The sequence below is a fragment of the Lingula anatina genome, chromosome 6, assembly GCF_051362555.1.
Source record: "Lingula anatina isolate TDL-2025a chromosome 6, LinAna3.0, whole genome shotgun sequence".
Lineage (NCBI taxonomy): Eukaryota > Metazoa > Brachiopoda > Lingulata > Lingulida > Lingulidae > Lingula > Lingula anatina.
The window spans coordinates 5,225,345-5,238,450 of NC_141772.1; the positions used below are offsets into that span (position 1 = coordinate 5,225,345).

The window sequence follows — 13,106 nt, forward strand, 5'->3', positions numbered from 1 at the left end:
GCAGTAGCACCTGCAGTGCGTGGTGACTAGCAAAGACCCAGTCATCGACTAAATTATTCCATGCACGGACGGCTGTAATACGCTTGGTAACTCATAAAAACGTCATATAAAAGCGCAAGGTGCTTCTTGTTTGTGCCGATGGAATGTTTTTAAAGTAAAATATAATTTTAAATGTATTAAAATACAGTTTTAAGTAGATTTAGTGTTTTAGTCTAATGTTAAATAATACCTGGTCTAACATATTTCTACACAATTTACTGACTACCGTTGACTAACAGATTGAACTGTGATTAAGGCAACTTGTATTTGTAACCGGTTTTATGGGAACGTCACCATCAACTTTGATGCATGCGGCAGATATTAGACCGTGATAAATCCCCAGTAGATGGCTCTCGTATCAATTACGTAATAATTGCAGTGAATGAGCCTCATCAACATAAATTATTTTTACTCCAAGACCGCTGTGTATTCTGTAAATAAGGATACAATTCATTTTGTGTATAAAGGCACGATGAATTGTTTTATAAACTGTTTTAATGTTGATTTACGGTAGTAAATTTATACATTGCAGCAGGCTTTGTACCTTAGGTACATGTATTTCCAATATTCTATTTAAAGGGCATGTTTTTAAGATAATGTATATAATTTTCTGAAACAGTATATCAAACCATCTTGTTAGCTAGTGCAAATTTTTATTTCGCATAACAATTTTAAGAAATATATTTTACATAGTAAAATATAACCATACCAAAAGGCAGCATGGTCTGTTTTCATTTTAGCAAGTCTCCCATGTACCTGTTCTTCAAGTTGCAAAATTAACTTTGGTCAGTCTTAGCACCATTTGTTGGCATTTTGGTATTTAAATTTAAGAAACGGACGCTAGTCCATTTTCTAAGTAGGGTCTTATGATAGACACTGATACAGCTAGGTTTTGGTCGGTTTTATAACCTTATTGTATATAATATCTGCCTGTCTCTCTGGTGCTTTTTCTTACTAGATACTAGTAACCATATACTTAAATTCGTATCATTGCCAGCTGATACGTGAATTCCACGACAAGTACATGTACTTTTCTAACGCACAAAACCCGTTTTCAAGGGTCATCAAAACAGACAATAAGTTAAAATACTTAAATCCTACCTGAACACGTCACGACTTAAATTAAAAATTGTTATCAAAAAAAAAAAAAAAAAATGATCGGTTTTGAATTAGACAGAATTTTGCAATGACAAAATAATCCTCTATCCCTCCATCTCCTTTTTAAAAAGTTCACTAAGGAGGCTGTCCCGTCCCCTTCCTTTTTCTCCGGCTTAAAAGTGACCTGTTCAAATGATAATAATAATAATAATAATAATAATAATAATAATAATAATAATAATAAATGTACAAAATCAAATGTATAAAAAATAACATCCCGTGCCGATACTCGTACAGCTGTGTCAGTATACATTGTAAGATGGTACAGATTTAGAGGTTATGTACAATACCAACGAAAAATGCACGATCTATACAGATATAAGTGAAATAGTTATACCGAGCCAAGACTGAGGAATTCCGTCCAATCAAGACATGCTCGGCCGTTTCCGTAAAGTTCCGAGGTAGTCCAAATGGAAGGCAGTTCTTGTTTCAGTCAATCAGCTGACTATAGTTAATTTTAAATAATTCGATCCTGATTATGCATTTTTAAGGATCGATCATGTTCATTGGCAGATTCGTGTGCAGGGAAAGGGGGTTAATAAAAAACAAAGATTGGGCATCTCCCAAATCCTCCTTGATGTGGTTTGTATGGATCTTTAAACATCATACCGATGGTTATCAAATGACAGAACCCACTGCTTATTTTGTCAATAATAATAATAATAATAATAATAATAATAATAATAACAACAATAATAATAATAATAATAATAATAATAATAATTGAAGAATAAGATTAACTATGGTCAAAAATTGAAATAACGAATGCTCGGAAGAGAACAGAGTTTGTAACACTGTGATGAGATTATTGCTCAAACCCCCTTATCCAGCGTCCCACATATACAGCATCAAATAAAAAAGACATCCTGATTACCGAGTAGTACAATAGCTGAGACAGTCTCTAATCAAGACACAATTCTCCGGCACATACAAAGTCCTGTATGGATTTTGGAAGAGGCAACTCTTTGACACTCGTGAAAATGTTTCTTCCAAGAACCTTTCTGATAGATTTTCTGCAGCAGGATTGCAACGGACCACTGACGTTTAACCAGGACATCGGTTTTGTAACGGAAGTGTACTGTTCATGCGCCACATTTCCGTCTCGTATCCAAAAGGAATCGCAGTTGTATTGAGCAAGAAGGCCGCAGATTTCAAGATGGCCGGCCCTACTGGCGATTTGGTACAGCGTCTCTGTCACCTGAAGCGGACCAGCAGGGCCAGACGTACGTCCTGGGGTGTCTAAGTCATAGTTAAGCTTAATGAGAACTTTAAGGGTGTCGACGTAATTGTGAGCCGCGATTTCAAAGGCTGGAGATACGCCTTGATGATTTAAGATGTCAGCCCTGGATCCTGCTTCCAAGAGAATTCTCACTATGGCCGTGTGGTTCTTTCTCATTGCAGCGTGTAAAGCGATTTCTCCCTTGCTCTGATTCCTGGTGTTCACGTCACATCCGAGGTCCACGAGTCTTTTGACGGCTTCGCTCCGGTTGTAATTCACCGCCTCCATCAGCGGCGTCTGTCCCCAGTTATTTTCGACGTTGGGCTCTGCACCGCTTTCGATGAGCAGTCGGATCATCTCGCACGCACCCATTCGGGAGGCAAAGTGCAGGGCGGTGTCGCCATGTTGGTTCTGCACGTTTACTTTACATGCAGCCTTTAGCAATTTCTTCACGCTCTGGGTCTTCAGGCTACGCACGGCCTTCATAAGGGCCGTTTTCATGGTAATGTCTTGAATATCTATCTCGGCACCCTTTGAGATGAGAATGTCAAGCATATCCGTGAGCCCGTGCTCTGCCGCATAATGGAGGGCCGGATACCCAAAAGTATCCACCAAATTTAATTCTGCGTTAGCTGCTATGAGTGCGCGAAAGCAATCCATCCGGCGGCCATTGACGGCAAAATGAAGCGGCGTGCGACGTAACGTTGCCGTCTGCTTGTTGACGTCACATCCAGAATCAATCAAATACCGCACCATGTCCCTGTACCCTTTCAACGCGGCCACGTGAAGGGGACATTTTCCTTGGTGGTCCCTTTCACGAAAGTCTCGGAAGAAGTCGTTTAGGTCGAATTTATGGCGTGCAGCTACCTCGATGACGCTGCGCAGGTTGCCGCTTATGACAGCGTCGTAAAACTGAAGGGCTGCCATGACACTCAGTTGTTACTCTCGGCTCCTACCTGCAAAACATAAAAAAACAGATGTATTTCAATTAACTTACTGATGTCACTGTCATCAATCTTAAGCAAAACAAACAAACAAACAAACAGCCAAACAAAATATATTTTGCACCGTATACATTAAGAGAATCATGCTTCCCTCATAAAAATATCATAATTTATGTCTGCTAAAATTGAGTGATGAATGTGCATTTTTGGACTCACACACACACACACACACACACACACACACACACACACACAGTCAACAGGTAGGTGAAGAAAAAGCCTATCCAGTCAATATGAAGCTTGCAAGATATTGTTTAATATAACTACAAGCTCTACTGGAATGTCTAACAGAATATTTCAAATATGAGGTGATTAATATTAATCGCCTATATTATGGCGTGTTAAGATATAATCAGTCATTGTACATGAGCTTTAATGGATCGCTATTTGATGCAGGTAGGAATATAATATAATATGAAAATTATATGACGGAATAGACACTTGGCATATTGGTTAGAAAAGTCTCTAGGGAGCAATCAGTGTAAATTTGACTTTTTTCTACTGTACCCTCCAACTGAAATAAAAGTGACGAACACGTATACACACAGGTAGGATAAGGAAAAAATGCATTCGTCTCGCCGACAAAACAAATGCGGCATGACCAATGTATAAAGTTGTGTGTCATTACTTTCACTTCCAGTCCACTACTCATTTGCCACTCCCAGATTCCGATTGTCATTAGAAAGTAAATGGCACCAAAAACACCAGCTCTACCTAGTTAAAGCATTAATACCTGCAATACTGAAGTTATTAAAGCATTATGCCATAATCTGTACACGTAAACCGAGCCCTGGCGGCCCTGGATTTTCATTAAGACGAATGCAAATATCCTCATTTAACCTTGAATGTATTGGTCTACATGACACGTCAGGGTTGGCAACATTACAGACACCCTTTTCCTCCGTCATCATATACCCTTTACCAGGGCCACGGAGATATTTTTTCATTAGATATTCACAAATTATTTCTCTTGCAAATTCTGTGCACATTTCTGTACAGACGGATTGAATAAGGTCACCCTGGCTGTGTTTAAGGGCTCATTCCCGCTGAAACTACGGAGGCCTATAGTCTCAAAAGGAATGCGCCCTAATACATAGCATACATGTAGGTTATCCAGGGCTATCAAAGACCACAATGGCAGATACACCAGATAACATACGTAAACAATCGGCTTGTGAAGTGTGGATGAGACGAACGTGGCCTTTGGACCACCCTGAGCTTCATAGGACATTGGAAACCCACCTCTCTACTTATCAACGTGCACCTGCCATTTCCAGATACTGATAGCAGTAGTAGAGAGGTGAATTATCAGTGACCTTTGACTCTCAGGGTGTCTTCACAGCGACTCTTGATCTGAGCTTGGACAGGGTCGCATGATACACATTTGTCCAATGTCTGAGGTGTACCCCTGCCTAATCTGATACTGAGATACTGATATGAGGAGGGGGGGGGGTCCCTTTCAGTTTAACTTCAACTTCCTTCTACGGGCTTTTTTTCAGATGTGATAGGTTATTTTGATCAGATTAATGAAGGGAAAGTAAATAAAAATTTCTCATCATCCAGATCCAGAACAAACTGGGAACGCAGGAAGCAAATCTGTGTGTGTGTGTATGTGTGTGTGTGTGTGTGTGTGTGTTTGTGCTCGCGCGCGCGAGTGTACGTTGGGGGGGGGGGATCATTTCAGAAAAAAAAAAGATATAATTAGCGACGGGGAGGCGTTACTTTTAGCCCGTCTGCCCTGCTTCTTGCACTTATGAATAACGTGGCTGAAATAAAATTGTTGAAAAAAGTATGAATTAAGACTGACCATCCAGAAAAGAAATTAGAGACAGAGAGAAGGGAGGGAGGGGGGGTTCCCCTTCCACCTACAGAACTGTAACAAGATACCCGCTTCACGACCAACAAAACATCTTAATCAAGCGACGTAACAATTTCTATACACCATGGTTGATTCAGCAAACGCGAAACGGCGCTCAGACAATCCGAATACATATATTCTATTTACAGATGAAAACGCTCCCTTATGCATGCACATTAACCAATCCTATACGCACCAAACGTGGGAGAGGACGACCTGTTTTATTTTGACACGAATCCGTTCTCGGGATACCTAATCAAGAGGTAAACGGTAAAAACACAGGAATGCCAAGGTTAGGACAAGGTGTAATAATATATCATTTCATAATCGGGAAACAAATATAGAACTGCACCCTGTATTATTGCTCAAGACTGATTCATTGTGCGTCCCGTTTGAACCTTAACACACTTGATAATAAATAATTCCTATTTACATGGGGGGGGGGAGGTGAGGAGGAAACACCTGACCTCGCCTAACACGTCTCACAGCCAAGCATGAAATTCACACAAGGTGTTATTTGTCTTATTTAACGTGATAACGAATCCGATTTTTTCATGGTGGTTTAGTTGGACTTTGTACTTTGTACTCAATCATAAAGAACACCGGTGTGAAAGGAATGGTAGTCCTAGTAACACAAATGAGGCACATGTACACGAAGACCGGTTTTGACAGTGTCCTGATATTGATCCAACCCACCTAACCGCAATGTAAGCGGGGACACCTTTACGTGGAATTGCTGTTTTAAGGTTCGACTCTTGGGACAACATAAACAAGATCATAAGGTGGCAATTTTGCCATTTATACAGTTATATGACAGTAAAATATAAGTGGTTTCTTAAATGAATGAATGAATGAAGGAAGGAAGGATGTATGAAATACGAATGAATGGATTAAATCAAAATTAAGGTAAATTACGAACGGAAAGAAACAATAGTAAGCGTAAATTTAAATTTTGAGTTTGCCAAGGTGGTCTCTTCATCTGTTCATCTGGCAAATGAAGAGAGTTTTTAAATGCTGTATTTCACTGCCATATCTGAAAGCATCATGTTTTTTTAAAGAAACTGCTTTGGCCGGGTAATCATACAAACACCTATTAATCTGAATATAGCTTTGACCGAGATCGGGGCTTCAACAGTGAATCTGTGCCACGACGTATAAGGAAAATATTTCGCGATTTTGATACCTTGTCCTTAGCACAATGTCTGTCCTCAAAATGTCGAGTACAATGCCAAAAGATTCCCTATAATAAAAGGTGAGATAGGTGAGATACAGTGACAATGTATTGTATATTAAGGCATAAGGATAAGAAGGGTGACCGAAATGGAACAGTGGTTACATTCTCTGCATTGTCAGCGGCTGGTTTGACCTGCCGCGTGCTCCGTTTTTTAAATCATATTTATGTCATACTAGCTTGGGGGTATGATCGTTTATTGTCAAATGCAATTCTAGTTTTCAATGCGTTTTTTATTATTATTATTTTGCGCTTGAATTTGGCCTTCGCCTATCTCCTTCCTGGTCCTACCGGTTGCATTTTTCGCGTATAAAACGAAGACTGCGGTTTTCCAGAACGAAAATTAATGCGACAGAACTCCTATTTATGTTTCTGTGCCAACATCACATATCAAAAACATAAACAGGAGTGGTTATACAGGTTATGTACTTATATTCGTGTTAGTCGCTGTCGTGTGTTAAATCATTATTCTTTCGGTTGCAGATACATGTACATGTAGCCTACCACGGCAACACAAGCAGAATTGTTTGTCCCTACTGCTACTTATGTGCACTGTAAAACATTTCCTTTCTAATGAAAACTACTTATTGTGATATCAACCACTACGTAAGTAGCCTAATCCGCGTTAGTTGGATAGCCTTTTGAGTTAACCCCCACCCCAACAAACCTATGTAGTCCGTTGTTTTTAATCTGATCATTTATTTATTTATTTATTCAAACGTATCAAATAATTATACCAGGCCGGTCCTATTCACATGTTTTCTAGTCGTCAACCGGTTTAATGTTTACTATCTATCTGAACGCAACGCTCGCCCAATCCTCATAAACAGTGCCAACAGTACAGCTGACTACATCTAGCCTAGGCCTACTACCGCGCAAACAGGAGCAGTCTGTGGAAAAGGTGACTGAATATAGTGTAAGTGTACTGAATTCATAGAGGTAATAAACAAATACAGATAATTACCGCAAAGCTATTTCTCTATGACGCACTTTAGGTTATTTTGAACCTAACTAGAATCTATTAGTAGGCCTATACCTATCTATCCGATCTACCTATGTTTCAGAATCAATGTCATTTAGCGCTTATGGTGCAGTGTCGCATCTAATATGCGTAGGCCCCTACATACATATACGTCTTCAAAATCGGCCAAAATAAATCTAAGACTGACGTAACTACTTCGCTACGACACAGTAGGCATAACAAACATATATCTACAACAATTAATGTATCTCAATATTTACAAAAGCTTATTTCGACTACCCGCTTAATAATTTAATGGCAGTCCTTCGGGTGGGCCTAGCCTATAGGCTAATATAACGATCTACTGAGCAATATACATGTACAGAATATGTATAACTCTTTTTCCTAAAAAATTGTGCGCCTGTATAATAGCTATAGATATGCAGAAATAAATATTTCTGGTTTGTATTAAGGTCGATATATATGCTACTTTCACATTACCAGTATTTATCTAACGTCGCTGTCAATACGAAGCGTCTGCTAGGCTACAACGAGTGCTACATAATACATAAACAAAAACAATAGAACCTCGACAGACAACTTACCTGAATAGACAAATTCCCGGACACGGCCCGATATTTCTATACCCTCCTAAGCATCCAACCTACCCATTCAACCGAACGTGAAATTAGTGAACTATGTATGAACATCGGCATTTAAAAACATTGCTATGACCTTGACCTTCCAGCGTTCACGGTCATAAGTACATCTGGGCTCACTTAGACAAGGACGCGGGAGGACAGACGCACATCGCACCAGTAACGTGCTGCACGGGCTAGGATAAACAGAAATTGAATTACAACTCTTGTTTCTACATACGCGCCACATACTGTTTGAAATATTGCAGTTTTTGACTTTTTTAACCAGGTAGAGCCTACATTTTATAGATCAGACAGGTCTTCAAGTGCATGTAGTCTACATGTAGGCCTAGGTCTCCTCCTAGTAGCCTAAATAGCAACAGCACCCACCTGCAAAGCGTTTTGGTATATAGGCCTATGGAGCCTCTCCCATAGGTCATCGAGGCCTTACCAGTACACGACCAGTAGCCTATGTACTCGTGTGATATGTAGGCCCTAATATGATAAAGAAGAGTTGGTTTAATTAAAATAATTTCATTAAAATGTGTTCCATTACATGCATTTAATGTTGGTTACACCAAGGAATTATAACTCCTTGGTTACACAAAGAAAATTTCAAGTGAAAAATTTTGATTTCAAAAGCGGGGGGGGGGGAGAGGGGGAAAGGGGTCACCGAGACAATAAATATCTAATGAGGTAGGTGTCAGACGGACAGATTAGAAATACCGCCATAATATGACGTACAAGACAAGAAATGACTCATTATCGCCACAGTTTAATCTAACTTTAACTTATATTATCAAGATAGGCTTATGTCAGAACAACAGGTGCACGCGCACCCTTGATAAGGAGTGTCCAATGTGACAGGCAGTCCGCTAGGAACCGTCGTTCGTTCTCCATTACTTTGTACAGGTGACATTAGCCCCATATACTAATCCCAATACTTCGACTAGTCCAACCTGTATTAATCATATGGGAGCCCGGACTTCCATTTCTAGGACTGCCATTCCTGTCACGCCGGTCTATGACCTTAAATTGGAGATTTTTTCTATCAAGCTAGGGTAATTTGCTGTACTCTCCCATATATAAGTCTTTGCTAAAAACTATAATACATGAAGGTAACGTTCTCGCGACAATAACAGCAAATTAGTCCCATGAACTCATAGGTAAACGTGCTTCCTAACAAGTTCCACTATTTACCAATTCTACCTGATGACATCTCATGTAAATAAAAGAAAAGCTCTATTTTAAGTACGAAAAAGGGAAATGAAGGTAGGCCTAAGTCACTTGCATGTAACCCTAAACATGGAAATGACTCGTATTGAACACATTTAGCCTACCTGAAAAGCTGGAAATTGCGGGAACTCTTTCTACGGCTGACATAGGAGAGTCTACCGCAGCTGCCGTTTCGCAGATTAGCTACCTGTACTAAATGTAATAGACACGTGGCTGCCGTTGTATCCGATTTGTTTTCTGAATCTCAGTCATGGGGTATTGCAAGATTCATGTACGAATATCAGCCACACACAAAACCACTACAATTAATACCTTATTTTCATTTTACCTGTAATCCAACCCCAGTTCAATTATATTTCTCCTTAGCTTCGAAAACAAAACCAGCAATATTATCAATTGCAATATTTTCTGTTTCATTTATTCATTGTTCTTTTTTTTACCTAAGTAAAAGACAAGTTGAATCAACCTTCTAGAAACCCGCTATTCTCCTTTCGAAGCCCGAAATTTATGTGTTCTGAAAACGATTTTTTCACAATATTCGAGGTTTTTTAATACCCTAGCTATATCACGCATTTTCAAAATTGCGTGAGAGGCAATATATGGTAACAAACAATTTACTTGTATAACTCTAGACCCTGGGATTAGAATAGAAAACAAGTCAATCATCAGTCTCAATTAAAACGCACTTGTCTGACTGGTGAATAAATAATACAAATGTTTCCAGACAATTTAACCAAGACCAGATGGCACTCAAATCAATAATACAGGTATCTGATGTGGATTATGAATAGGCCAGTTTCTGAGAATTAGAGTAACAAAGCAAATCAGTCTCACAGTGACGCAGAGTGGGCAATGGGCTGTATACACTGTTGGCGTGATAAATTAATACATGTACAGAGAGCTGCAGGTGAACGATGGTTATACTAGTAGTTCTCTATTTCATATTCCGTACATTATATAGGCCTACATTGTATTGGTATATCGCAAAAAAGACAAAGGGGCCGTTCACAAAGCGTTTTATCGACCGAGGTAATGCGCACTAACTCCACGAGGACTATCGCTGAATTCACTCAGAGTGGCAGAGTAACGTACACCCTCCTCATGGCGTTGAATAGAGAACAGGAAAGCTGGTGATTATACGAATATGTCTGAAACAAGAGGATGAGGAGAGTGAGGCCGTTAAATTTCATTGCAAACGGTCCCAAAGAGTGTAAATGCAAGCGAAATTGCCATCTACTTGTTTGTCTAGACATTTAACATATTGAATGGCAGATTAGGACTAAAGTATGCTTTACACGAAAAAATATTTTCTATTATGATAATCAGTTCCGAAATAATGCGTTTTTCGTAAACTCTCGTCTTTGCACACGTCAATGTACATATTTAAAGACAGGGTCTCTGTCATATAGAAAGAAGGCGCGACTGAGAATTAATATTATAGAGGTAACCCACATTCCTATATTGAGTCTTCAACTATTCAAACAACAACAACAACAACAATAAAATAATGATAAAACGAAACCGGTGAAAATTTTGTTCAACAAAAATATTAAATATTTATAGTTTGAATATACGCCAGTGTATAATAGCACACCAGACGCCCGAATTATTTTTCCCTGTTAAGTGAAATATACTTAAGGGATAGGCATTCATTTAATGTTTATGTTTTGCACTTACAGGGTATAACGAGTAAAGACAACCATATGAAAAGAGAATTATGATTTTGAAGCAATCGCGGTTTCCTGAAAATGACTAAGTCCATGACATCATAACCCGCAGGAAAGTGTGTGTGTGTGTGTGTGTGTGTTGTGTTTGTATATATTCTTGTTTCGACAAAACACCCCAACCTGTTTCATTTGCTCAAATGTATATTTAACCGACCCAGTAGGCCTAAGCACAATTAGGCCTATATTACCAAGACTTCACACCTGTAAACGTTATCTTCGCTCAACAAAAATTTCATCCAGATTATATTTTATTTACCTACCAGTATCTCACCTTGCTTACGCTGCTCGTGTATTGTTTGATTCTCTCTCTCTCTCTCTCTCTTTTCGCGCCTGTAGCCTGTCGATCATATTGTCCAACTGTCAGAATGTCTTCTGTGAATATTTTGTCAACAAAACGCACTGCGCATGCGTGTTTATTGATTTCATTGATTTTTGTTCTACATCACTCCCGCTTTCCTGGAATAAGTTTACCGTTGACCTTCACTGACGCACTTATATATTCTTGCTCTACTTCTTGGGAAACTGATCTCGGCAAAGACAGAATGAAAAGATGCAAAGAAAGTACTATAACTTAGCAGTTTCGAATTTGTCAATTTTTTTCGGAAAAAATTACTATGGCAAATCGGTATAGTTTTTTTCTGGACATAAACTATTCTTCTTTCATATTTAAAGAGTTATTATTATATATACAAAGGTAAATTTAAAAAAAAGGGGGGGTTAAGGCAAAAATGAAGATTGCATCAAAGCTAGTTATCTAAATAAGCTGCATGGTTTGAATCTTATTTTATTAAAAACGAAATTAATTACCAATAAGAATATTTTGCTGAACAGTTGAAATCTAAACTTTTTGAAATTTTGACTCATTTGTTGTTGGTTGGGTTGGTTCTTCTGTAAGGTGCATCTGAGTGTACGAGAAGAATCAGCCGAAGCTTGAGTAAGGTATAGGCTTATATAGGCCTATAGGTGGAGGCATCTATATAGAGCTGATTTCCAGAAGGTGCAAACAGATCCTTATGAATAAAACTTTACTGCTTTGTATACATAGAGATTTTATAAACTTTTTCCGTATGTTTCTAATTCTATAAAAAACAAATGTAAATGTAAAAACGAAAAATTCGTCGACGAACACTAGTCGAAGCCCCCAGCGAGGTTCGAACTCGCGACCCCTGGTTTACGAGACCAGTGCTCTAACCACTGAGCTATGGAGGCGGCCAATCACTGGGCGCAGTTTTGTAAGTGTATGAACAAAATGCTAGTACGTATCACGTCTATTTAATTGCGCTTTAGCAACAAATCCTACAAATATTGTTAATAAAGCCATGATGGTATGTTTTAACTACACTTACTTCCATTTAACAAAATTTTAAACACATTATGATTTACTAATAATTATTTACTATTGAAATACATCAAGGTAAATAGCGATCTTCATGTCTTTAACGTGGCGGATTAATTCTCCATAGTGCTCTACTTTCCTACTCGAACACATCTACCGCAATCTAATAACTAATAGCAGCCACTACAGGTGGAACACCTATCGCAATGACAGCTTTTTTTCCATGGGGATGGGGCGCTAGATTACCTTTCCAAACAGAGATCTAATTGTTTTAATTTTATTAATTATTCTTTATTTATTATTATTATTTTGCAACTGGATACTGGGTAGAATTTCAAATCTAATTGACGAGTTTTTTTCCGTTTTGCATAGTACATATATGTAGCAGTGTAGAAGAGAAACTTATGATTTTAGTGATAAAATAATAATAATAATAGAAAAAAAGATGAACGGAGCATCCATTTTCTCCATTTTTACAATTCTACAAAGAGAAGACTTTTTACCCCCCCCCCCTTTCAGGGAGTATGAGGTAAAAAGCTAAAAATGACCTCTGACAGCGATTTGAATCATTATTATTAGTTTTCAAATAAAAGCAAACAGAGGGAAGTAAACACCCTCCCCCTTTCAAAGTGTCATTTCTTAATATAAATAAACAAAGGAGAGAGGCTTCAAGTAACATTTCATGATCTTGGTTGCCTT

General features: G+C 38.5%; 1 protein-coding gene and 1 non-coding gene across 5 annotated transcripts; both read right to left on the bottom strand.

Moving 5' to 3' along the window:
- Positions 1 to 672: 672 nt before the first annotated feature.
- LOC106180291 (uncharacterized) lies at positions 673 to 11,473 on the bottom strand. 4 transcript variants are annotated; one of them, XM_087016095.1, is made up of 2 exons: positions 11,343 to 11,473; positions 673 to 3,372 (listed from the first exon to the last, which is right to left on the bottom strand). In XM_087016095.1, exon 2 carries the CDS (start codon positions 3,341 to 3,343, stop codon positions 2,099 to 2,101), a length of 1,245 nt encoding a protein of 414 aa, XP_086872221.1. In that variant the 5' UTR covers positions 3,344 to 3,372; positions 11,343 to 11,473; the 3' UTR covers positions 673 to 2,098. The 4 variants fall into 4 exon arrangements, with proteins under 4 accessions (XP_086872221.1, XP_086872222.1, XP_013419710.1 ...); XM_087016096.1 differs by lacking the exon at positions 11,343 to 11,473 and adding an exon at positions 9,449 to 9,470; XM_013564256.3 differs by lacking the exon at positions 11,343 to 11,473 and adding an exon at positions 8,499 to 8,520.
- A 734-nt stretch (positions 11,474 to 12,207) lies between these two features.
- Positions 12,208 to 12,280, bottom strand: Trnat-cgu (transfer RNA threonine (anticodon CGU)). Its single transcript has one exon. It is a non-coding gene; the product is annotated as a tRNA-Thr (tRNA).
- Positions 12,281 to 13,106: the final 826 nt, after the last annotated feature.